The sequence below is a fragment of the Neolamprologus brichardi genome, chromosome 1 (assembly GCF_056152115.1).
Source record: "Neolamprologus brichardi isolate AB-2024 chromosome 1, ASM5615211v1, whole genome shotgun sequence".
In the NCBI taxonomy this organism is placed as follows: domain Eukaryota; kingdom Metazoa; phylum Chordata; class Actinopteri; order Cichliformes; family Cichlidae; genus Neolamprologus; species Neolamprologus brichardi.
Window position 1 is genome coordinate 18499374 of NC_142104.1, and position 26714 is coordinate 18526087.

The 26714-nt window shown below is 37.8% G+C and overlaps 1 protein-coding gene across 2 annotated transcripts in view; it reads right to left on the reverse strand.

Moving 5' to 3' along the window:
- Positions 1-925: 925 nt before the first annotated feature.
- Positions 926-26714, reverse strand: part of adam10a (ADAM metallopeptidase domain 10a) — a 28084-nt gene continuing 2295 nt past the window's right edge. For both annotated transcript variants that reach the window (XM_006780093.3, XM_035904365.2), the window contains exons 2-16: positions 23235-23385; positions 15537-15655; positions 14580-14738; positions 10487-10584; positions 10036-10197; positions 9375-9467; positions 8913-9096; positions 5867-6030; positions 5558-5741; positions 5291-5441; positions 4993-5176; positions 4796-4907; positions 4391-4611; positions 4133-4259; positions 926-2515 (exon numbers count right to left, since the gene is read on the reverse strand). In XM_006780093.3, the coding sequence (XP_006780156.2) occupies positions 2370-2515; positions 4133-4259; positions 4391-4611; positions 4796-4907; positions 4993-5176; positions 5291-5441; positions 5558-5741; positions 5867-6030; positions 8913-9096; positions 9375-9467; positions 10036-10197; positions 10487-10584; positions 14580-14738; positions 15537-15655; positions 23235-23385 (2255 nt within the window). In that variant the 3' untranslated portion in view covers positions 926-2369. The remainder of the gene's footprint in view (positions 2516-4132; positions 4260-4390; positions 4612-4795; positions 4908-4992; positions 5177-5290; positions 5442-5557; positions 5742-5866; positions 6031-8912; positions 9097-9374; positions 9468-10035; positions 10198-10486; positions 10585-14579; positions 14739-15536; positions 15656-23234; positions 23386-26714) is intronic.

Genomic DNA, 26714 nt, shown 5'->3' on the forward strand with positions numbered 1-26714 from the left:
AAATGTAGTAAAATATTCAAATTAAGCAGGATAAGAATCAGAACAAAAGAAGGGGGGGGGGGGGGGGGGGAACCACACTATTTGAAGGCACAGTATAAAAGACAATGCATTAAATCAGACAGTAGTAATGAATCTATAACATTATGGATTCTGTTTCCATCACTTACATTTGCACAGTTTATCAACATCAACAAACAAAATCCCAGAGTACTAACCCTTGACACCAAGTATCCACATCATACATATATAATTTTTAAAAAAAAATACGAATATTTCAGCAAAGCGTCTCTCTCACACAGACAAAACCTTTTTTTTTAAAAAGCCACAGAAAATCTCATAACCAACAAAAAGCATAACTAGTAGCACCACAAAGACAAAGAACATAAGAATAGGGAGCAAAAGAATTGCATTTGTGCCTGTTCACAAGCTTTGCTGCAGCACACGGACAATTCTTCTTAAAACTGGTTTTCCGTGTACCCTCTCAGGAGGACACGCTGGAGGCATTTCTCACTGAGAAGGTCAAATGTTAACTCTGCAAAGCTCTGCATAGAATCTGGTCTGTAAGACATCCTGGCACCTTGCACATAAAACAATGCTAAATTGCAGCTGCGCTCAACAGAGCTCATTTGAGAGAGCATCTCTTTTATTCTACTAAACATATGTTATGTAGTCTACAAATCATGTTTGTGTGTGTTCTGCATTTGTATCTATTTATCTGAAGAGAACCTAAAATTACACTTACTGAATACTGCTCAAGTGAAGCCAAAAAAGGTTTTTATCTGTGTGCAAAATTGGATTCTTCACATGCTGGCTGATAAAGTGTCTACAATCGGGCAAGGCTATGCTCTAAGTTGCATCATACAGACATCGTTTCAGTCTTCAGTAACGATTGCTGACACTTGTACATCAACTTCAGTCACACTGCTCTGAGTAGGCACATATTTAATGTAATCACACAAAACCAAAGGGAGTAACAAAGGTTAACAAAATCCCCAATCAGTAGCAAAAAGAAGGACAGAACAGTAGTGGATGGCTGATGCGCTGTGATTGTTCACTCTGATAAAGATCTGTTAACAGCAGCAACAAAGCAATAATACAATTAGAATCGCTAGATTTCCCAACTCCATGCACAATAGAAACAATCTCAACTGCATTAAAAAGCATTAAGAGCAAAAAACCAAACAAAAAACATATAAACCCGGACACGTTCCTTATCTGGGTATAAAAGGTCTGACTGCATTTGAGTGGTTTTACTTTGTCTTTAACAACTGCTAATGTGTGAAAAGATGGACAGATGACAAGAGTTAAAAGACACGACAGTCAAACCAGGACTTCTCTCTCCTCTAATCAGTTCTGTACACTTGTATTGTTTGGTTTAACGCATTCGGGTTTTTGCTTTCACTTTTCTGAATGTAGCACAAAGTGGTTGTTTCACAGTTCAGAGTCAAAGCAACCAGTTAGGTAAAAAGAGTTATTACAGAATACAAGTGTGATACAATCAGTTTAATAAAAGCTATTTTCTCGTCATTCAATTCCACCTCAAGTATTTTGTTGTAAACACATCTGCAAACCATATCACAACTACAAATACACAGATTCAGAACACCAGATGACTCACTGGTCTTATCGAGCTCCTTTATACATTCTTCCAGTCCTGTCCTCTGCCTTGGATGGCAGCTTACGTGACCTGTAGGCCTGAGCCAGAAGAGACTCTACCCAGACATCTGTAAGCAGTCGTCTTTACACTTGTATTCTGTCATTTTATTGATCCTGAGAAGATGAATTAAAACAGTAAACGATCTCCATTCAAAGAAAAATAAATTCATGTGAAACAAAAGACAAAACTACCTCAACATTTATATATTTGCACACAGAAGGAACAGAAGTATGCCTTACAAAAAAAATATTATATGTATTGGGGGGAAAAAGTCACATTGGCAAAAGAAAAACAGGTTCTTTTCAAACATAAAGTCTCAGATCTGTTTTTGATTGGCAGCAGAAATTTTTGAAAAACTAATAAATTTGCTTTTCTCTCCTCCACAAAAAAGAAAAAAATTCAAAGGTTTAAAAAAAGAAGAAGAAAAGAAACAAGATTAAGATTAAATAACGGAGATCAGTGAATTTCTCCCCCGTTCATCCTTGGAAAAATGGATTTCCTATAAAAGCTAAGTGAACCACTGCTAGTCTTGCTCTTAGAGCAGAGGTGAGTGAGTTTGTTAGACCCAAAAATACATCAGGTTTTGTCCAGTAAAAATGTTTCAGTTGCAAGTTCTCAGAATTCTGCAATAAGTGGTAAAGGTAACTCTTTGGAGTAAGGTGCTCCGATTGTAGGCACGAAGAAGAACCAAGGCAACAAGCGGACTTTTGCCTCATTGTGTCAACAGTCCCATTTGATACTGCTCTCTTTGTTGATGCTGCTGACGCTGCTGGCGCTGGCCCCGAGCTTGGTGCTGGCCCTGAGCTTGGCGCTGGCCCTGTGATGCTGGGGGCCGCCTTCTCAGGGTATTCAGGGTGTCTACAGGAAATGGACATCTCAATTAACTTAAAGAAATACAGTGAATGCTGCAAATTAATGCTACTACCATTTATATTGTTAGAAATGCCCACAGTAGAAGTGACTATTACATGATAAGGTAATCATGTTGGACTACAAAATATTTCTTAGCACCTTGCTATTCAGCCATCTCTTCTCTTTAACCTAAATATGCATTCAGTTATCCACAGTTGTGGAAGTTTATACACATACATACACTTGTGCGTATTTATATCCTTGTGGGGACATCTCATTGACATAATGCTTTCCCTAGCCACTTACCCTAACCACCAAAAATGAATGCCTAACCCTAACCCTAACCCTAAACCTAACCATAACCCAATTGTAACCCTGACTCTAAAACCACATTTTGAGTCTCAAAAATGCTTTCGTGCCTCGTGGGGACCGGATCTTGGTCCCCACAAGTATAGTAAATTCCAATTTTTGGTCCCCACAAAGATGTTAATACCCATACACACACATACACACACACATATCATAAGCATGAAAGTCCTGGTAATTTAGGGATTTGATTTCTCTGAACTGTTCATTTTCCAGGGTGGAATAACTGTGCATCATACATCTTTAATTATTTAAAACACAAGAATTAGATGCAAAAGTTTAAATTTGTTTGGGATTTTCTCTAATCCATACAGGGATCCATACATGGGAATATCCCTTAGCAAGTTGCACCTCAACCCGATGCTTTTGGCATAATTCTGACTGGATATGTGACCAGTCTTCTTGGCAAAGTTTGGTCAAGCTGCAACTTGACTAAGGGACATTTAATTAAATGTTGTGGAGGGTGTATATTTCTGATCCTACAGAGACTGAATCAATTTTGGATTTTTTTTCTAAACTCCTTAAAAGTCTCAAATTGCCATGACATTCATGGCCATGGCCTACTAAAACATGTAAATATAAACTCAGTTACATACAGATGAACTGTTAGTATACTTGCAAAATGTATTATATGCATTATTGAAAATTTTTTTTTTTTCAATGATGTATATACATTTTTTGTTTAAAAAATACTTTTTTGTTTAAAATTATTAAATAAAAAATTCAATGGTTAAAATACAAAATGTATGACAAACAAAATATACATCCTCTGAGATTAAAGAGAAATCCTTACAAAGAAAAGAAACTAGCGTAATTTTTATTTATGCTATAAGGTTTTACAACAAGAGGGAAAAACCTCTGTGGTGGATGACCTAATCAAGATAAACTGTACTTTGCAATGGGATTCTTAAAAAAGGAAATACTGGAGATTTTAGAAGTCTGAAGATTAATTTGTCACAAATAGGCTAAAGTTAGAAGAAAAGAAAACCCTGATTTGAATGAACTGGAAGTCACGGCCCATCTGCTCACTAACATGGACATGTGCTGGAATCCTTGATGTGATGAAATTGACTAAATCTTACAAATAGAACCAGTATGGAGTTTGATATCCAAAATGAAAGTAAACAAACAAACTTTTTTAATATCTAATTTCCCTTCTCTCCCTCGCTCCAAAATTAGTTTTTCTTTAACCCACAATAGGCCACAGATGTCATCACAGTTTCCTTTTTTTGCAGAGCCCTGGTTTAGATACCGTACCAGATACATGCTTGCGTGGAGGAAGCTTGGGGTTGCTACTGGGTGTGTGGACACTGCAGACCTTGATGAAGCCAACCATTAGCATGATGAGAGCAACACCCATCAACAGCACTGCCCACCAGTAGGCCTGAATGACACAGAACGTAATACAGAATATTTAAGCACAGACAAGAATCACTAAAAATATTAGCTATGTGTGTTTTTCACCATGTTGACAAATCTTTGTCACTATATACACTCCCACACTGAGACACTCACCACTATCCAGTCTGCAATACTGTTATAGAAATCAGGATTAAAGATGGCTTTCTTTAGCCTTGCAAGAGGCCCGTCTGCATCCACCAGGCGACACTTATTGAACACATCGCAGTATCCCTTGAAGTCATTGCAGGGTGAGCCAGGCTGCAGCGTCACCACTTTCCCACTGAAATACTGAGCCCATCTCTGTGACCCTGTGCTGCTACAGGTGCTGGGATTCGCTGAAGGTAGAAAGAAAGTAAGTGACATCTGTATTACCAAGAAAATGTTTTAATCATAAAGATGTTCTCATGACTAAAAGCAAACATTAAAACCAACAGTCACTTATGCTATACGTCAGATAATTCTAGTTTTAAATGACTATACTTAGTGTATATTTTGACATGTGAACAATCAGACACTCACTTTTCTCCTGGCAGCACACATGGCACAGGTCAGTTGCCTCATCCTTGCCATCCTCCTTAGCACAGCTACATACCTCCAGACTGTGCTTTGCACAAACAGAACCAGTGCAGGCCTATTTCAAAAAACAAAACCTTTAACTTATGATACAAACTCACAAAGCGGGAAAACAAGACATGAAGCTGATTATATGAGCATACCCCATTGATGCAAACTTGTGTATCTTTATGACAAAAGGTGAAATTCTCCTTTGGCTGTGAGGCAGGACATAGAGCAGTATTTCCACCACACCTGCCCTCATTGGCACACTCAGAATCTGGTCTGCACACCTCACTATTGGTCTTGAAAGTACATTCTGCTGTGCAACATGGGCCTTGGCTGGGACTGCGTAAAAACAATGAAAACCATGAAACCACAAGTCAAACAAATGCTGCCCTGTTCACAGCTGTGTTCTGTGCTCACTAATACCACAATCAACAGTTCATCACAAAATCTTACCTGCAGATTTTGCCGGGTCTAAGTTTGCACTTTTCGCCATCCCCTGAATCTGCACTAAAGCAACAGCTGTCTTTACACTGGTCTTGGTAGCCACAGTCACACTGCTCTCCCTCTTCCACCAGACCATTACCACAGATAGGATGGCCAGACTCTGTACACACAGAAACAGCAGACTGAAAGAGCATCTCTCTCTCTCTCTCTCTCACACACACACACGCAACAGATAACAAAATCCTTTTATTTATTTTATCACATAAGAGAATTTACCGACAAAACAGCTATCTCTTTTCTTTTGTAGAACAGCGGTTATATTCCCGATGCTGCAGCTTGAGAACTTGTTATTGTTGAGTCTGTCCCCTGATGTGGCTCTGGCATACATAATGTAGTTCCCTCTCTCCTTTTGTCCTTGCTCCTTAGACTCTCCAGGGGTGCATACGCTACCAGAGTCATGCTGTGAAATAGTAGGCAAGCAAAAGAGAAACAGCAGAGCTCTGAGAAAGTTCCACAGAATAAATACAGCTTGGCAAGAGAAAGTAGGCTACTGGCAAAGGCCAGGATTTAAATAATAGTACTTACAGGTGAGCCAAAGTTGTGTCCGACCTCATGAGCGAAGGTGATGTGTGACACCTTGGGGGGGACATGTGAGCCATAGTTCTGCACTGTGATGATACCAGTGTTCAGAGATTTTGTCCTTCCATCTGAGTATTTTCTGCTCGTCTCACAAATTCCACCGGAGCTTCCTGCGGTAAAAAAAAAAGGGTGCGATGCATTAACAGGTTAAACAGGTGAAACCATACTTGAAATGTGCAATTCACTTGTATTTTTATTTTTATTCCTATTTATTCTATTTATCCCCTTTGTATATTTTATCTATATATGTGTGTATATATATATATGTGTGTATATATATATATGTGTGTATATATATATATATATATATATATATATATATATATATATATATATATATATATATATATATATATATATATATATAATATTCTTAACTCTGTAACTTCTGTCGGTGCTGTGCTTTTTGGAAAACAAATTTCCCAGAGGAACCCACCCGAGGGATTAATAAAGTTTTATCTATCTATCTATCTATCTATCTATCTATCTATCTAAACACAGCCAGGATTTATTTGAATTTGCTTGCTAGACAAAACCTAAAAGTCCAGTTGGAGATAATGTGTATCTCAACAGTGGTTATCAACGTTCTGTTAAACCGGGCAATCCTGTTGTAAATAAGACACAAAATTAATGCTGCAGAAAATAATTAAACTGGGAATTCAGTCCACGGAGCAATAAAATAAACATTTCATTTTAAGTTAATTATTTTAAAGCCAAATGCGCTCTAACTGCTGCAGTTTAATTTTAATGTGACAGCTCTGATTTTTTAAAGTGTATATATTTAAATATAACATTTCATTATCCTATAGCCTAATAAAGGAAACGTGGAAATCACAGATCAAAGTGAAAATAATTTTACTTTTAAACAGGTATTCTTAGTATGCGTTCTGTGTTTTAGCACCTGCAATTCCAGCAGTGTCAAAGGCAACTTAGCAGCAGATTAGAATCAAGCAAAAACAACATTTTTATATTTTCTGCATCACCAACTGAATACACACATGAATGCAACAGTCTGTGCTGCTGTTACTTTACATCTGGGCTTCATTCCTGATGTTGGTATGGTTTGACAGCTTGCACATATGAAAGCTATTTGCCCAGCAAAGAATACGAGTTAAAACATGCTATAAATAAAACATTACGTGAAAACGTGGCAACTAAAACAGTGAATCTAACCTGCTCAAAAGCAGGTTGTGTGTTCAGCAACAGTTACCACATAACAGTGACTTAGCCACCTGTGTGGGTGACAAAGCCTTACTTTTAGCTCACTAACCCATTGTACACCCCTCTGGTTCAATATAGACAACAAAATACACACATACATACAGACACACAGTAGCAGGGCATGGAGATGCTGGTAGTTTCAGCAAGCGCAACTGCTCCACAGTTAATTGAAAAGGACTCATTAAAATCAGTGAACCATAAACTACAGTAATTAACAGATGGAGAATGTTTTATTTGTATACCGGTTTAACCAATAAACAATAAAGTCTTATAAGGGTTGTCCAATAAATTAAGGAACTTGTTTTAAATGTTTTAAAAAGGGAGAACAATAATCTGAAACGGGATGAATCGTCTGTAAGTCTAAGACCCCTGAATACATCTAAACCCCTGAAGTTTCTTTGCTTTATTCGTCTGTTAAATTATCTAAAATAAAAATTTGTTTTGGATATATTGGGTGTCACGCTTAACAAGAAGTACTCTCCCAGTCGTGCTGCAATTCCCAATATCCAGAAATCCAGAATTTAGGAGACCGCTTCCGGCTACATAGAAACATGAGACTACTTCAAGCAATAACATGTCCATTCTGTGTAAAGTGACCATGAGACTGAGTGCACATTTTACTACACATCGCACTCTTTACCTGTGCAATTGTGTAAACCCTGCACTGAAGCCACCCATGACAACTAGTCACATGAACTCACACATTAGCTGTGCTTCACCAGTGGGCCTGAAAGCCTTTTTAGACTTCCTTTGTTCAATCAATCACCACAAAGCTCACTGCAACCAATCTATTCTCCATGTCTTTTATTCAATCAATTCTTTCAGCTTACAGTTTTGCTAATACGCCAGGATTGATCGTCTGGGTTTGTAGCGGTATACTTCATGTTGAAATGGTATCCAAGCTAATTCAAAAGGAGAGGAAAGAAGCACCAAACACAACAATCAATTACAAATGTGAGGGAAAAGCCAGTCTATATGAGCAATCTGTGGAAAAACCACAGCATGAAATCCAACAGGAAAGAGAGGCTACTGGCATACTTTGCACTTCAAGGACAACAGTTTTTCTGACATACATAAATATAAAGAAATTAGAATATTTCTTAATACAAATGGCCATCTGTGCAGATTCTTGTGGTCTCAAAGCATTGCCAGAAAATAAACAAACATTTACTCTGGGTCCTCTGATCACCACAGGAAAAAAAGAAATACTGGCAGTGTCCAGTGGTACCTATCAGCCTCATAGCAGATGCACCTACAGTATAAATTTCAAAATCCTATGTCCCCTCATTCCTGATTTCACAAAATTTTCTGAAAACTTGACCTCTGACCTAACAGCTGAAATCAGTGAGATTATAACTTTTCCAAGATTTTTAGTCGATGCACATATGGTATCAGTTTGAAACTCCTACATCTCTTCATTCTGGAGTTACCGCATTCACAAACTTAGGTGTCCATGTCTCCCCGCCTGGTTGCCCGCACGCCAAGCAGGGTGACAGCAATACCCCGTCAGCCTTTTTATGGCTGATGCGGTAGCACTATTCAAACTACTAAAACTGAGATCTGGTTTCTTGAACCAAAGTGATCTTAAAAAATAAAATGATCAGACTAATTAAAAAAAATGTATAATGTATAGTATGGATAACTGGCATGATAGCAAATATGATTATAGAAGTAATGTGAAGGTGTGTTACAAAACACCCAAACACTTTAAATGCTTCTGAGCAACACAGGGAGTCACTACCAGAGCTCTGTGTGTGTGTCTGGTACCAACCTGAGGGAGCCCCAACCCACGCCAAGCCAAGCACACCATCATCAAAGTCCCTGTCAGTAAAGACGTAGGCCAGGCAGTACTGATCGTGGTTCTGTTCAGAGTTGAGCTCCAAAAACTTCTCCACTCCGATGTTGGCAAAGCGAAAAGGATTGCTGGGGTCCTTTTCTTCAGTTGTGGTATTGATCTGTGAGAAAGAGTTAAACAATCAAAAGGAAAAGTAGGAAAACAAAACTACCCTAATGAAGGAGATTAGTTTAGAATGATCCCAGGCAAGTAGACAGATCACTTCAACTTTTAATATCAGCAGGTTGATTTAGTTGTTATTAATAATGACAAATGAACTACTTCTAGCATATTAAATAATGGTAAACAAACATAATAATGTAACACTTTATGTAATTTAGGACTATAAATGGTGGCTGGCCTGAAGTTTGAGACCCTAAATGTCAAGATGAAACTCACCCTGACTCTTTTCACCATGAAGCTGATGTTACGTATGCCCTGGAAGTCCGTGCCCTGGTAAATGGTGTCAATAGCCTTTACGTGGCTGGAGATCTGCAGGGAGTGCAAGATTTTAGATTAGCAGTAACAAAGGTACAGCAGTGAAAAAAAAAGCAGTGAATTATTAGGTTTAAAATTTAAAAAATAAAAAATAAGATTACCAAATCTCTGCAGCTCCTCATCTCTGCTACAGGAATAAATTCCCTGCTACTAGAATAATGCTACATTCAACACACCACATACGTAGGCATTTGTTTTCAGCCTATGAATGTTAGATGCCAAGTTTGACTTTGTGGTCAGCTATGAAAAAAGCTAAAACATTAAGAATGAATGGATTAAGGATTACAAACTTCTGTCCAGCTAAACTTATTAAAAGTATAAGTTACGGATTAGGAAATAAAAATCTGCTGTCAGGATGTAGCAGCAGCAAGTTAGCCCAAAAATCCAACTCCACAGAAATGTTTTGATTTGGTAATCCAGCATGAAGTCACTGGGAGGCAGCAGCTAAAACAAGGGAAGGGGTGTGAGCTAATGCTAATCAGCAAATAAGCAAAAGAGTCTTTTTTAAATAAAAAAAGAAAGAAAAGAAAACAAAGATTTCACATACTGCATTTCCTCATACCTGAGCAAGCACAGCCTCTTTTGAGCCGTAGCGTTTGAAGAAGAAATGGTCAGTCTGGATGTAGAGCTGACAGGTGTTTTTTTCTTTACCAGTCGCCCTCTTCTTTCTCAAAATGACAGGAGTATCTTTAGATTCCTCATCTTCCAACACACGTGTCACATCCTGGAAAGAAAATATTACGTTATGCTTGTTATCGATAGCATAGTTCAATGGCGTCTGGGGAAATAAGCACATTTCCGGTTTTGAAAACAATCCAACATTTTTATCCCCTAAAAAATTCCTGGGCTAAAAAGTTTATACTGCCATTTTAAGTAAGGTCAAACACTTCCACCTTGCTGTTAACTAACAGTGTAAGGTAAGGTGGAAATAAGCTCATGTAATATCACGAGTCTTGTCTGCCTGTGTTTATCTGTTCAACTGTTCTTGTTCTCTTGTTCTTAATGACACTTACTCTGGCTGGCTCTTCTGCTGATGCCTGGTACTTCTTCATCCTCTCAAACACAGAGTGGTCTGCGCAGCCACCCTCTGAACCATACTTATGAGGGTAATCTGTCAGACAGAAGGAGAGAAAAATTTTCTTGAGTGCCTTTCACCATATCCATTCAGTTATCTTCATCAGTCATTTATAGCTTTATTTTAACATTCAGTACAAGAAGAGAAAGGCATTATGCATGCCCTGACTCCACTAGTTAAAAATCTGTGCAACTAGGCCTCTTTTCTCATTTATTAAAAAAATCAAGGCAAACAAATTTTATGACCTGGCTCAAAAGCCACAAAATAAAGCAGAGACTGACAGAGTTTGCAGGAACATTTGGTTTCATTTTAAATTGCTTTGTAATCTGTGGGCTCTTTCACACCAATCGTTTGTTTACTCTGTTTTGAATCAGTTGATGAGTTTGTAAACTTGCAGCCTTTCCCCCTGGTTTGGTTTGTTTTCACATGGAGAAAACTTGAAGAGAACCAATTTGTGTCACTACAAGCCACCCAAACACGGGGAGAACATGCAAACTTCACAGAGAAAGGCCAAGTGGGAGGCAAACCCAGGATCGTCTTGCTGTGAGGCAAGAGGCCTGACCACTGTTCCACCGTGCTGCCCAGGTGTTAAGCAAAACCAATAGACCACCACTGTAAGGAAATTAGGGCCTGCTCAAGTTCAATACAAAATTCAAACAAACTAATCATGTTACAGCAATGGAAAAGAAATTCTTGCATATTTACAATCACGGGCTCCACTGACAATATCTACAAATTGACTGAAAGTCTCTGTTTTCATATGAACAAAATACACTACGCTTCGTTAAGACTACAAGCAGATCCAGAGTTCAACACTGAGTGAAGCCTTGTGAATGTTGGATTTCAATGTTTCTGCATATTACTATTGACACCATAACAGATAATGGTGTCATAAACAATAACACTGACTTCAGAAACATGTTTCCTAAATGAAAACAGGTCCGTCGTCTCCTCTTTTAACTCACTGAAATGACCAAATACACTGTGTGCAATGTGCTTTTGAATTTTTTTCAAAGAAAGTCGTCTTTGTCCTCACAGTGAATGGTGTCTCATTCAACTACTAATCAAAAGGCTTTTGCAGTTTGGACAGAAGTAAAAAGCTTAAGAGAAAGGCCAAATCAGAAGCAAAGGCTCCTCTGAGTCTTAGAAAATAAATAAATAAAAAGAATCAGCCTTCTCCACCCATTTCACTGATACCTGAATAAAAAACTGTACAGAAACCTCACACAAAAAATCCCCCAGTTTGTTGTGAGCAGTTTTACTGCTGGGTACTATCCATGTACAGTTCACAGTCATCTGAAAACCACAACGTCAATGAGACAGCACAAGATCCATCACAATTCACAGGTTATTGCCCATAAAACAACATGTGTGACCTTGAGCTTGAGCACAGTCCTGATGAAGTCTCACTGGGTGATCACTGTGTGCAGCTTTCACTAAAACATGACTGACACTGTGCAAGCAGCAGGAATTCTTGGGAAAATGAAAAATTCCTTGTAAGGTGACAAATATGACCGTCATCTTAAGCAAAGCCTTGGTGAAGATCCATTAGCTGATCACTGTTTATAAGTTTGCTTAAATTCTGTACAAATCTATAGGAAGAGCAGCAATTCCTATGAATTGTGGGCAGACAAACAAGGGCAACTGGGCAGACAGATGCCTCCTCGTCACATTAGACCTTCAAGGTTCATAAAAATGTCACCTAATTATCTTAAAACAAGGGTGATACATTCCGACTACCTTAAAATTGTTCAGAGAAGTTTTAAAAATATGTCTGATAAATACATATTTGAGTTTCAAAAATCACGGTACACAGCCAGAAAGCACATCTTGTTTTATCTTTACAACCCAGTGCAGATGTTAGCAGGGACTACGTGCAGCAGAAGTGTTTTAATGAAAAACACACTTCCACACAAGTTGATGTGCTACTTCACTCTTGATTAGCAATGATGAGTAGGGAAGTAGAAAATTTAAAAGGGCAAAAGAGTTGATTATAGTTGCAACACTAAGGGAAGATGGATGAATTAATGAAAGCACCACATAAATCATTTCAGTTCCACTTGATGTTTCTTAGGAAATTTAAGAAGTCATAAATTCCACTGTGGAAACAGTGACAAAACCTTTTCTTTGATTACCCTCATAAAGAATAAAGTTAGCACTTCATTAAAGTGTGGCAGTTATCCCACTGAGGGTAGTTTTCTTACATAGTTCCCAGCACTTCTCTTACCACTGAATTTCACCATTGACCACAAACTCGTGCTGAAAGCAAACATGAACTTCTTTGTCAAACTGACCTAAACTTCATGTTCAGGGTGAACAATAATGAGGAAAGCTAGGTCTCCAGCTTTGGTCCAAAGACCACAAACAGTTTTCAGCGGGAGAAAAGTGGCACATCAGGGGAGAAGTGCAACAAGGAGCAACTTCATCTCTTACTATGACATTCACAGGAGCTGTGAGCTTTGAATTAGAGCCCCAGGGTCACACGATAAATACTGAGCTCTACTGTAATGCCCTGGGAAACTGATTGTAAACCTAACCTGTGGCACATGCTATTGTCTGCCTGCCCATCTATCTTTGCTGTTTTAAAAATGGCAGAGCTGTATCACATGTCTCAAATGCAAACCTGAGGCGCTCAGTGATTTCTAGGGAAGGCTCTTGCAATGTCTTGAGTGGTTTCTCGCTAAGAGGAGACGGCCCTGACGGGGATAACAGCTATTATTTTTTTGTTTTTTAAATAAGTGCACTTGCTGTACTTTTATATTGTACCATTTGTTGGTTTAATTTTTCCAATATGCTTCTTCTATCTCATTACTGACAGAATTTCATGCTCCTGCTGTTAGAACATAAATTCAACAAATCATTAGGCACAGTCTGAGACTCTAAATCCATATTTCCTAAATTTCCTTCAGCAAATTCAGAGTATATACCAGTGTATGTGTTTAGACGTGTGTTTGTGTGCTAGTCTAAAGCCAGCATAGGGTTCATATCAGATTCCCTGCCATGCTGCTAAATGCAGGAAGCACTTGCATACATTTGTGTGACCAGTAGAAATGTAGAATGTCATTTAGTACACACGAAGACCGTGAGTGTAGCAGCCAACTCAACATAGAGCTTTTGGGCCAGAACTTAACCTTGCAGTTAGCGCACTGCATGCCTGTTCCCATATGAAAGAGCCTTCATACTAAATTTGTAAGTCCCAAGTTACTGAATTGCATTTTGACTCACGCACTGTGCAAATGTTTTTTCAGCTTGGTTGAAATCAACCTCAAAATAATTTCAGATTTGCTCATCTTCATCGAAAACACTGAGAAACTTGCAGTGTCCTGGTTCTATAGCTCTGTAGCCTGACAAAAGCAGTGGATGTAAGCCATTTACATTCTCCGATCCAGTTTTCAATAGATACCGAACACCCTGTCCATGACTCAGGATGCTGAACAATATCCTATTACTACTACTACTACTACTACTACTACTACTCTGTCCTTCACTCAGTTTTAAGCTCATAAACTAAACTATTAAATATGACTTTCAAGTCCCATTTAGTCTCAATGTATAATAACAATGTTATTTGGACAGCATAGATATCAATCACAGCTACACATATTCTGATCAAATGTCAATTATTTAAATGTATTATCAGCAGGCGAGACAGTCTCACATTTCGAAACAGCTGGTGTGCTACAAAAATGGGCTCATTTATGCAATTTCCCAGCTAAGATTAAGGAGGAAGATAAGGTCTAAGGCCCCAAGCGTTTGTCTGGCACGCTGATTCAACAACTTCTGTTGCAACTGAATAAAAAAAAAAAAAATCAAATTTCACTTTGTTATTTAAAAAATATAACAGAATTTTCCTTTGTGTATTTAACACTTCTTCACCAAGTTAATGACATTTGCCAGGGGTATAAAAAGAAAGCTTTTCTATAAAGAAATGTTTCAGACTTTGTAAAATAATACCACTTGTCCAACAAGCTTTATGTATTTTTCACTATACTAAACATCAGAACACAAATGTAAATATAGTGCCTACTTACTGATGTCATCTTCGTGATAAATGACAGAGTGGAAGGGCATACTCCTGTCCTGTAGGTATCTTTCTGAGGGTTCAACATAGTATGTTCCTTGTTGGGTTTTAATGAAGCCCTCAAATCGCCCATCAACCAAAGAGCCATGTGTCAGTGTGCCCTTTTCTCCTGAAACATATAAGAGCAAGAGGGTCAGCAGATGAAGACAAGTCATTTGTTTGTGTAGCCTAAAGTCGCAAGTAAATTAAAAAAAGACTAACATGCCAAATTGGACAAATAAACAACCACTCGAACCAAAACTGTTAAAAAAACAAACAAACAAAAAAAAAACACATGAAAACCTGAAAACACAAGCGAGAAGAGGAGAGAGAGAGAGACGGCGATCAATATGAGGAATGTGCAGTGCAGCTGCCATGCATAAATGAACTGCACAACAGTGCCAAAAAAGGTAACTACAGAGCACAACAATAAAGTTGTTGTGAAAACAACTTTATTCACGCTGTGCTTTTCCTGCTTTGTTACATGTGTGGATTAGTTATGCATCATGAATAACTTTAAAATGTTACTTAGTGATTTAAAGAAGCTGACTTCTTATCAGCTCAGAAAATATTCAAGGAGTATACACCTCTCCACCCCATCTGTTTGTTTGATGCAGACCAATCACTAAAAAACAAACACCCTTGTTTTTCCTCTTGTTCATTTGAACTCTACTGGAAACAGGCAGCAGGAAGATGTCCAGGAAGGGAGGGAAATAAGAGCAGCAGGAAGAACTGGAAAAAAAGCTAAAAATAAGTCCAGTGAGATTTGGCTTGTGATTTGTTGTTTACTCTGCACATTTAACAACGTTTCAATTGAGAAGTCACCCAAAAGGTAATACAAAGAGGCTTTGAATTGAAAAATAACAATGCTACAAATGAATCAGATACACTACCTTTAAAAGACACACACACGCGACTCATGACTTACCATACAGCTCTCCACTATAAATATGTGATGTATCAATCGGGTTCTCCTCCCCTGACACCTCAATGACAAGATCGTGAGAAAACAGCTTTGAATCCCTCTTCATCCGCAAGTTAAAATGTCTGAAAAGAAGAATAGGAAACAATGTCCAATTACATTAAATGTCTAACACCACATTCAAACTTTGTACTTTAACATTTACATGTGGACAACAGTCCTGCAGACAGACACTCATAATCCACAGTGTTGACAGTGTTTTTGTCATCCTCTTACTGAAGATTTTTAGAATAAAGGACCACAAACACTGGAAATCTACGACAGGAAGCTGAGAAAGCAGCTTTATTTACTTTACTAATGTTTACAGCGGTTCACCGTTCTAGTGTTGTTACCAAGTATGCAGCTCAGTGAGTCAGACGAATTATGTCACAAGGAAAACCACATGAACCTTGCAAGTGCACAGAGACTGTTTTGTGTAATACTTTCAGTGGAAATGATGAGAATGATGTAAAAGGCAAAAAGGCAAACGTCACATGGCGCTCACATGAGGCACTTCTGAGAAGTTAGTGGTTCTAGGCTTGAGCAGTTCAGATGCAAACTCCTTATCAGAAATCTCCTGACAAATTATAAATTCCTCCACATGACTCAGTATTAACCTTAAATGGCTCAAGACCTTTTTGGCTTTGGTGTGTTTACACAATCATCAGTAAGGCCAAAAAGCTGTTCACAGCAGGAAATCTTTAAGCTAAAGTAGGCTGTTTAACAGATTTTGAAAGTACTCCACACCCTTTTTTTTTTTTACTCATTTTAAATACCACAGTTGCCCTTATAGGCAGGCATAGTAATGAGATTAATCATGAGATTAATCATAGTCGGGCAGGATCTGTGCATGTTCTTCAATCCCTCAGCTGCACATTAGTCTCCAAACCAAAGCTAAGATAATCTCAGGTCACGGAGGACATAATACTACTGAGAACAAAGTGTATGCCGTAAAGTTTTCTTGATGTTCCAGTATGCAGGTTTGTTTCAGACTAAGGATCTTACAGTAACATTTCATGGAAACATTCATGAAGCAAAACAAAATGAAAACACAAAATGCAGATAAATGCTCTGAGCAGTACAACGTGTCAGGGAGTGTCTGGCAGAGTTAGAAAGCAAGGCATTATTCATGGCTCAGACAGTTCAGGATTTCCCTCACCAGGATGACTTTTTGACCTGCATTCAGTTTTTCCCAGTCCAGTTTTCATTTCACACCCCTTTTTTATTACTGTTTATTTTCCATGTATTGGTTTATTGTACCAAATGATATGCTCAATGAAACAGCCTTGCTTTTGGTTAGTATTCAGTTTGGTAAAAACTTTGTTATGTCATTAGGAATGCTTTTTATAGATACAAACATGTATAATAACCTAGAAGGATCAAGTGGATTTGTGGTCAAACACAAGCCGGCCTCGTCTACAGATTTTCTGCCCAAAGAGCATTTCAGCTGAAGCCAAGAGAAAGAAAAAGGATCAAATATTTGACACAGAAGAGGAGACGATGAAATAAGAGAACTGCTAAACCTGTACAACAATGGCTGCAACATGACCTGCTGTTTGAAGTCGGCAGTGTTACACAGAGATAGCAACAGATACAGTATATAATTTCCTTGGCTTATTACTCATACTGGCACGCCCATTACAATTCCCAGACCCTAAAACAATAAATCTGTCTTCATAAATATAATTCCGGTCACAGCCAAAGCAAATTATTCACTTAGAAATATAACCTGCACTGTCATGTATTTAGAGTTAGTCGTCAGGGATTGAGACACTGTCTGTGGTTGGGCTCAAAAAGAGAATGACTAGTTGGTAAGAAGCCTTACAAAGTCTAAAACCTAAATGCCTTAAAACTGCAACTGTTCTTTGCAACATTTGCCTCCTCATCTTAGAAGTTAACACCTCTGCGACAACTTCCCCACAGCAGCCAGGTGTACCACTGAAGTCACAAACCACTGGTTATTCTGTTAAAAGGATGTGGCTGCTCTTGTTTCTGAAGCAGTTGAACAATACAGTTTTTGCAGTGTTTCCTGTGTATCGAGAAGCTTGGCAAAGAGGAATCGTGGGTTACATCTTTTGTATTGCCATAATAGCAAAAAAGGTGTATAGAAATACACTAAAAAGCATCTAAAAGGCTTTCCTATTCAGAATTTTCCATCCCAAAGTTCATGAAGTAACAGACTGCAAGGGCTCAATCATGTCTGCCACAAGCCGTTGACACCCATGTGAGTCAAGGTTCAGAGCGCAGCAACTCTGTAAAGGAGCTTAGTGTGTTCAGAGAACAGAGAAGCAGGAAATCCGAAGAAACGGGAGAAAACAAAGCAGTAAATGAAGAAGTAAGACTTGAACAGTTGGCTTGGGCTTTGCAGAACAATGCAGCTTAACTGCACCTGTATATGTGATTTAGCTATCTTAGCAGGTTTAGTGGGAAGCATGTCTCTCCTGCAATGTGTGGAAAAACAAACACATTTAGTGTGTTTCTAATCACTAAACTATAAAGTGCCCTAGACAAAAAAGAGAAAGAAAGAAGAGACCAGAAAAAATACCAACAAATCAACATGGGCCACAAGACAAGAGAGGAATCCAAGGATAAACCCAGTGGTACTCGTCTCACAGCAGCAGCTCACTGCTAAATTATTCAGACAAATCCCAATTGCTGAACATACTGAATCAAGCATCTGACAGTCATCCACTGCTTAGTAAGCAGGCCAAGCACACAGAGATGGGGTGCCCTCAAGACATTTCTACAGAGAAAATTCCAACTAAAAAGGGGGCAATATCTACTTATCACTACATAGAGCTCTATTTACAATATTAAGTCGCTTGGTCACAATGAATCATCGTAAAATCATAGTATTACCAAATTACTTAATTGGAAGAAATCAAATCAGGTCAGAAGTTGTTAAATATCAGTGCAGAAAGTGGGAAACAAGGACAACGAGAGGAGAGTAAGAGATGAAATCAAGATATAACTGGGAAGCAATCCTAAGAGATTCTGGTTAAAGTGGTAAAATGTGGTATGAACCTTAACTTTTACATTCATTAATGGATAAGCCGCATTGTTTGACTGCTTCAATAACAATAATAATAATAATAATAACAATAATAATAATAACAACAATAATGTGTTTTTTGTCAAATATTTTTATACCTTTAAGGAAAAAAAACACTTATGTGTCTTATTAATACATTATTAAGTTATAAACTACAAAGAAATGTGAATTATATCACAAGCACTGCATTAGCACATGCTTGCCATGGCACTTCACTTTGTAAAGAAGCTCCACACAGAGACCCTGTGACTTGCCTTTTTCTGTCACCTGATCTGGCCACAAATACTCATGCGAGTGGGCATACACAAGAACGCTTTTCTCTCGTTACAACAAACCTCTACAGTGCCAAACAGCCTGGCCTTAAGTTTTCACAGAAGGGAGAGTGTTAGCCTTAATTTGCACACACTAAATGAATTCAGTCAGGACATAAGACACAAGCTTAATGTCAAGTGGCATAGTATTATAGTCTGTGGTACAGCTACTTTTATAAATATTATTGCTCAGCTTTGAAAAACTGAAAGAAAGTGGTCAATTATTAGTTCACTTTTTGTTTGTTTTTTTTTACCACATCTCTGTAGCTCCTCATCTCTGCTACAGGTTAATTCAATTCAGTTGTATTTATATAGCACCAACTCACAACAACAGTTGCCTCCATACACTGCATATTAGAAGGTAAAGACCCTACAATAATACAGAGAAACCCCCAAAAATCAGATGACCCCTAGGAGCAAGCACTTGGCGACAGTGGGAAGGAAAAACTCCTTTAACAGTAAGAAACCAGCTCGAGGAGGGGCAGCCATCTGCCCTGACTGATTAGGGATGAGGAGAAGAAAAGAAAATAAGTTCTAGTATGCAATGTGATGTGAACATCAAGCCTCAAGACCTCTTAGTTAAATCTAGATATTTCTAACTGGCATGATAACTAGCAACTGTCAGACATGTCTTGTAAATTATCTTGTACAAGTAATACCTGACACACAGTTTTAATATGTACAAAGGTTTTTACACTCTATGGGATACTGCAGAAAACTGGACACTTTATAACTGTTGCCAGAATTGTAAAGCTAAGTGTCCACTTATTTCAAAGAAAAATCTAAGAAACTTTTTAGAGCTCAAATGTAACAGGTAGGCAGCATTATCTGTGCAGTTCTTGCTCCTTAATGCTTGCATAATATAAATCATACTGATGTACAGCAGGTATACTGCAGCCGTTTTTGGAAACTGCAGTATGCTCAGAGAGTTGAAGTGGTTATCTCACAAACAGGCAGTAGAGCTACATGACTTTTCAAACTAATCTAAGTTTCGCTTTTGCACAATGTGCAAAATGTCTAGTCTACAAAAATGAAATAAGCCTGCAAGTGTGAGCTTCTTCATTTAAAATACCTAAATTTTACTCATATGCTTCAATATAACCTCAAACAGACAACTGTGCCATGTAAAGTAAAAAAACTCAGTTCAAACTAAAAGTGGAAGCATGACAAGCCTCCTTCGCCACCTGACAGAAATGTACACAGTGGAATAGGAAGAGTGTGTCTCCTTAAATTTGGAGCATCAGACCAATCTCAGTTCCAGGGCCATAGATAAAAAGCTGCCTCACTTTACAGTGGCAACCTATATAACAAGACAGGGAAGTAATTGAAAGAAAGCTCATACGGTTAAAGAAGTGATATCTACTTACGCAGTCAAAAATCCTGGATTTAGAATGCTGAATACAGTCGATCCCAAGCATGAACCACCCACCTTTATGTATTTGTGGAGTAAGCAGTAGACCATTTACTGCTCCTGCTGCTGCAGAGTCAAAGGCTTTTACTTACAAGTGAGCTTTTTATGATTCACAAATGATGCAAATGATTGATGATTGAGCAGAATCTTTCCTATAAGCTGAATTTTTTGAGAGTGATCTCATTTTTTGGCCAACCCAATAAGGCAATGCTAACAAGTTCTGCAAGATTCAGCAACAACTGGAAAAAGCACAAAAGTTGGGTAAAAAGCCACTGGTATCAATATACCAAAAAACTGAAAGAAAGGACAAAAGAAAAAAGAAAAAAAGAATTTAAAAAAAAGGAGTGAAACAGTATCACTGCACCAAACGTCAGTAAAAACATTAGCGAATATACTGGAATCAGAGTTTATAACCGCCACTAATTTAAATATTTTTTAAAAAGGAAAGAAGAGACAGGAGGAACACGCTTCAGCTGATTCATGAATGTTTGAGTTGCATAGTTTGCAACTTCCCTACTGGCAACATGTGTTTCAAACCCACAAACACAACAACCAGCTGATCTGCACAGACTCAGACAGAACATAAATGAGTAATCCATAACCTGTGACAATAAAACAAGATTATAAACTGTATTGTCATAATATTTTAGCAAGTACTCATAAATAACTACACATAATAAACAGATGCTTGTTTCATGTGCCTGAAAAAAATATTGGCCAATATATTGGAATTTAAAATCACCAAATATTGGTATTGATCTTAAAAATCATTCAAGGTCTAGTTTCATAAATGTATTCACATAGACGGGGCTGGAATAAATAATAACCAAACAATCAATGTTGCTTGTCTTTGGTTTTGTTGAGCATTTACACAGTTTTGTCTTACAGTGCCTCTTTATTCAGTAAATATACCTGTCTTACAAAGACATGGACTACATGGACATATTTAAAATGATTGGATGTCATGCTAAATTAGAAATTCATTCGTGTAGATTAGGAATAATACAAGCTCCAAATTATTATCATTGCGAACATTTTGACCAAAAGAAGGGCACCTGTGGCTAACAAGGTAGACCAGATCATCTACTATTTGATCCCTGGTTCTTCCAGTCTACTACTGCATCCCACATTTCAAGTTAGTATGCTTCAGAAAAAGCAAGAAAAAACAAGATTTGTTTCAGTTCTTAGCAAGGTACAGCCATTCAGGTATCACTAGCAATTCAGCATTTTGTTTAAATTTTTTTTGCACTTAAAACACATTTGTGGATAGAGCCTGCTCACTCCTCTGTGTATGCCTTATTTAGTGAGTCGCAAATAACAGTGGCAGTACAAATTAAAAAATTTACGGTTTCCCTATCATTTTATGTTCAGTGCCCCTATTTGGATTGCTCATTTGGATTGCTAACAACGGGCTTTCTGGGTGGAAAATCCAAGTTGAGGGGGCATTCGTCAAAAAAACATTCCAACTGGGAACTCACCATACAAGTCAAAGTGTCCTTGGGCAAGATATTGAAACCCAAGTTGCCCCAATGTATCCACTGGAGTGTGAGTATGTGAATTTTAGACAAAGTGCTTAAAAATGCAAATGTTAAAGCCCTGCGTGAATGTGTAAATGAAAGTACACACAGAAAGTACTCTGATTAGAAAAACACTAAAGTAGTATCAGTCCCGATTGCCATTTTAAAAAACAAATGTTTAAATTCTTAATAACCTTTTGAAAACACACCTAAAAGTACCTTCTGCAAAATGAATAAACAGCATTGACTGCTTTAACTGCGTTTCACAAGTTCATGTGAAAATGTGTAATTCTTACACATTTTTGTTGCAGAGTGTTGTTCCTTTACAGGAGATGGCAAAAATTCAGCTGATACAAATCTGGGAACATTTGTGTTGTTGCCCGTTTCCAAAACAAGGGTGGCACCACTGCACTCAGATAACATGGGTTTGATGAAGGGTCATCCTTGGATAATGTATATAAATGAAAACTGAATCTCTCAGGTTAAAATGAAACATGAAAAAACCTGAGTTTGAACTTTGAGCAATGAGTCTTATCTTAAGGACTATAACTAGTATCTTAGCCAAATAATAAAGAGATATTTTCCATTGACCTTTCTACAACTCCCTCTCTCAGCTCAGCTCTGTATATACAGCCACAACCAACACAAACTGAAACCATGGTGAGCAAATTAATTTCCACAGTAATTTATTAGCTGTACATACTTAATAGGAAAACAAGCCATGTATTATCTTGATGGGCAATCGCCAAGCATCACTGATCTCAAATATCACCGCCCATCTCCAAGATGATAATAAGAGCTAGAAATGAAAATCTAATTATACTAATTATACTACAAATTATACAAAGCTATTCTTCTTAGCTCTTTTGCAATTCCCTGGTATGTACTGTATGTCTGCCAGTATGATAACACTGAAAAAACATTTCATATTGGCTGCAGCTCTAGTTTTAACAGGGAACCAGCATAACCAAGTAACAAAATACACAATATGTCATGTATAAAGGCATTAGGCAACAGAGCTTGCACTTATCAATTTGACAGGCAAACATACGGCTTGCTGATCATCCATGCAAAAAGGTGCAGTATAATATTGCAGTGGCAACAAAGTGCGCACAGACCAAGGCTAGAAAAAACAAAACCTGATAAATATCACCACAACATACAAAGCAGTAAGAATTTATGAAAAGGTGTTTCACATTACTAAAAAAACAAACAAACCACTGAGTAATAAAAATAAATACTTCTTGTTTGTTGCTAGGGCTGGAATATAAATTACTGAGCACAAGAATAATAGACTTAAACATGAACTGAGTCAGCACAGAAAGAAAGAGTGACTACATGAGGAAGGCTGTGTGTGTTTCTACTTAAACTGACCTTCCGTGTGCATGGAAGTCCAGCTGCACGGTGCTGTCTTGAGGAGAGAGCGCCCTTTTAGCTCTCTGGTGACGGCTGTGCAAGGCTTCTGTGTCATATGATAAACCCTCATAGTGGCGAATATACTTGTTCAAAGGGTTCCCAAACTGACCTGAAAGAGAGAGTTCAACAGCTTTATAGTACTGGTCAACAACAGTATCAAAACGAATAGGTTTTTATATTGTTTTTATTAATCAAATGATAATTAGAATTTTATTCACGTATCACTGACATTTTTCCACTGTAGATTAGCATGTAATTCTGAGATAATTCTTTTTATCATTTCTATCCATGGTTTTCCTGAAGTGCAAATCTTTCAATGGAAATGGCCTATGGAGCAATCGATCTCTACAATACTGGCTAGCTTTAGTACAAGCCCTCACTCGCTAAACATGCTCAACAGGCTTATTCAGCCAATTGCTATAACATCCCCTGAGGTAAAACCCTACCGGCATCCATACCGATCCTTTTCTTTGTTCTTTTCACAAAAACAAAGCTAGTGTTCAGTTTAAAATACAAGTGAGGAGCACATGATACGATCAGGTGACGAGGGTCTGTTTCAGTAGTACTGTATAGCATTGTGTGAGCTCGTTGCAGGCTGTTTAAATGCTAATCTACATTCAAAGGGGTGTGTGTGTGTGTGTGTGTGTGTGTGTGTGTGTGTGTGTGTGTGTGTGTGTGTCCATCTATCTGTCTGTCTGTCGGTGTCTGTGTAACTCTGGTGGCCTTAAAAAAATTCTCAGCTATGACTCAATTTAAGGATTTGTAAGTAAGATCAAGTTCTAATCTTTTTGTACTGTAGGATTTTCTGCACATGACTAAGAGATACCTAGACTCAAAAATGCAAAAATAGATGATGTAGATGCTCCACATTATCTGCATTTTTACACTGCACTGTTCTGTTGACAACTACATAATTTCCGTGTCGGTGGGAGGCATAACTCCCCAAACAGGGAGAGGCTGCTCCAGGCTAGCATGAACTTGTCTATGAATGCACTTAGAAAATATTCCAACAACCATCTTCTTTAGTTCTCATTAAACAAGGAAAAAAATGTTTGCAAACTACACAGACAACACAGATCAACCTTTGCAGGAGGTCTCACCAACTTCATTCGTATATAATATATATAATGAAGTATGCAGTGTGTGTGTGTGTGTGTGTGTAAGATATGTACACACTTTATGTACACAGTTTCAAAAAGAATGCTGACAGGTATCTCTGGATGCCTTCACGGTAGAAAAACATGTTTCTAAAACAACTCTGAGCTTGTATGATAAATCAGTCATGCTTTCCATCTAAAGACTTTGGAATGAAATCTTTTAGCTTATGTTAAGGGTTACAGAGTTAAGCCAGTTGTAAGAGCAGGTTAACATTTTATGCAGCTTTCAAATACCTGAGAAAACTATCACTAACAAAAAAATGTACCATCTTACTGCAACCCACACACAGGTTATTGTTGCAAAACAAATACAAGAAGAAGCACGCCAAGAGCGCAAACGTCCGCCAAGGCAGCTCACTCTCTGGGCAGTACTTACTTTTAAGGGAGTAGTTTTGTATTTTCTATATATTCATTGTTTGTTTTGTTTTTAATATACTTTATGTTTGTAGTGCGGTGAAAATATGGATATGGCGCAATTTATTTTAATTAAGACCTTGGTGGATGTAAGCCAAATTTTAAATGATTGATAGCAGTACCCCACTCCACCTCCCACAAAAGTTGATCAAAATTCACCCAAATCTTTTCAAGCTAATCGTGTTTACAGGCAGAATGACATGCAAGCAAAAATTACCAAAACCTCCTGGGCAGCGATAAAAGGTGTAATTGTAAACATAAACAATATAACAAAATGTAATGTTGTTTTACTTACTAAAATCTCTATATAATTCTTGATTCCCATACACAGACATCTTACTAAGCAGGTTTTTTTCATGTTGTGTGTAAACATCACATTCTGAATGTTACAAGCCTGAAAAGAATCTAAAATGCAGGCAGCTACACAATGTTTAAAAGGTAAAAGAGGCACTTCCTTCTCTCAGTGACAACAAAGAATTCAAATCAACTATATTTAATGAGCTACTGTGTATTACTAAAAATGTGTTGGTCAGGATGTTTCAGGAAGTTAAACCAGATCTAATAGGTTTAAACATCAAACCAGTACTATCTGAGTTTTTTGTTCCACGTCATTGCATACCTCACAACTCATAGTTCACACACACACAAAAATCCAAAAAAGGTAAAAAGCGAGGATTGCTCTACTTGCATGTCAACATTCCAGCCAAACTGAAATACAACATTGACTGGACTACCTAAATTGTAGCCATAAAATACACTGCATTCTTAACATGAAGTCATCACTACCATGTAAATATGCATGTATTTAATTTCTATCCAGTTTTATTTATATAGCACCAAATCAGATCAGTCAGTTAACACGTTAACGTAAAGACCCTACAATAAGAGACAAAAACCCAACAGTCAGACAATACCCTATGAGCAAGTCCGTGGGGATGCTGGGAATGAAAAACTCCCCCTTAACAGGAAGAAACCTGTGGCACAGCTAGGCTCATGGAGGGGCAGCCATCGCCCCAACTTGTTAGGGGTAAGCGGAGGAAGACATGAAAAATGACATGATGTTGTGTACGTGATTTATAACATAATGTACACAACCTTTATGTGTATCTATAATTTATAAAATAACATGCACAAAAATTGGAATTCAATTGAGATTTTTAATGCATTTTGATTTCCAGTGGTTGCAAAATACATTACTTTCAAAATGAAGCTCTTAGTTGCTTGCATTAACATCTCTATTAATACCCTACATTAATCACATCAGTTGGTTCCTTTGGATTGCTTTCTTTTACTTTTATTCTTCTTCTGTTTTTAAAACCTTTTCCATTTTTATTGTGACAATAAAAAAAATACAATAAATCATTACGTGACAATACTATCCAACGCTATTAGGAACTACATAGTTCACTTCAGACTGATAGCAACAAAAATTCATTTAAACTGCCAGTGAGTTTTACTGAAAAGGCATCATCACTACAGAGCAATCTGTTTTCACTCTCAAGTCCTGCAGGAAAGTGCAAGACAGAGAGAGAGAGATAAAAAACCTGCTGACAGGAAGCAAAGACATGGTCACAGCATGGATCAGAACTGAGCTGAGCCTCGCATTGCCATGCACGCTGGGTCCTGGCAGCCCGGCTAAGACAATATCTCAGGCACCCGACAGCTCGGGGCAACTAAAATGTCTCTCCTTAACATTTTATATCATACAGTACTGAAAATAAAATTTAAGTGGGTTGGCAAAACCCTGTAGGCATCAAGTCCACAACAAAAATTCACGCTACGTTACTCAAAAAATATCTTCAGGAAGCTGTGACTGTGAGAAGGCCAAGTAACAGCAGCTGTGCAAAAGTGAAATAACCTACATTAC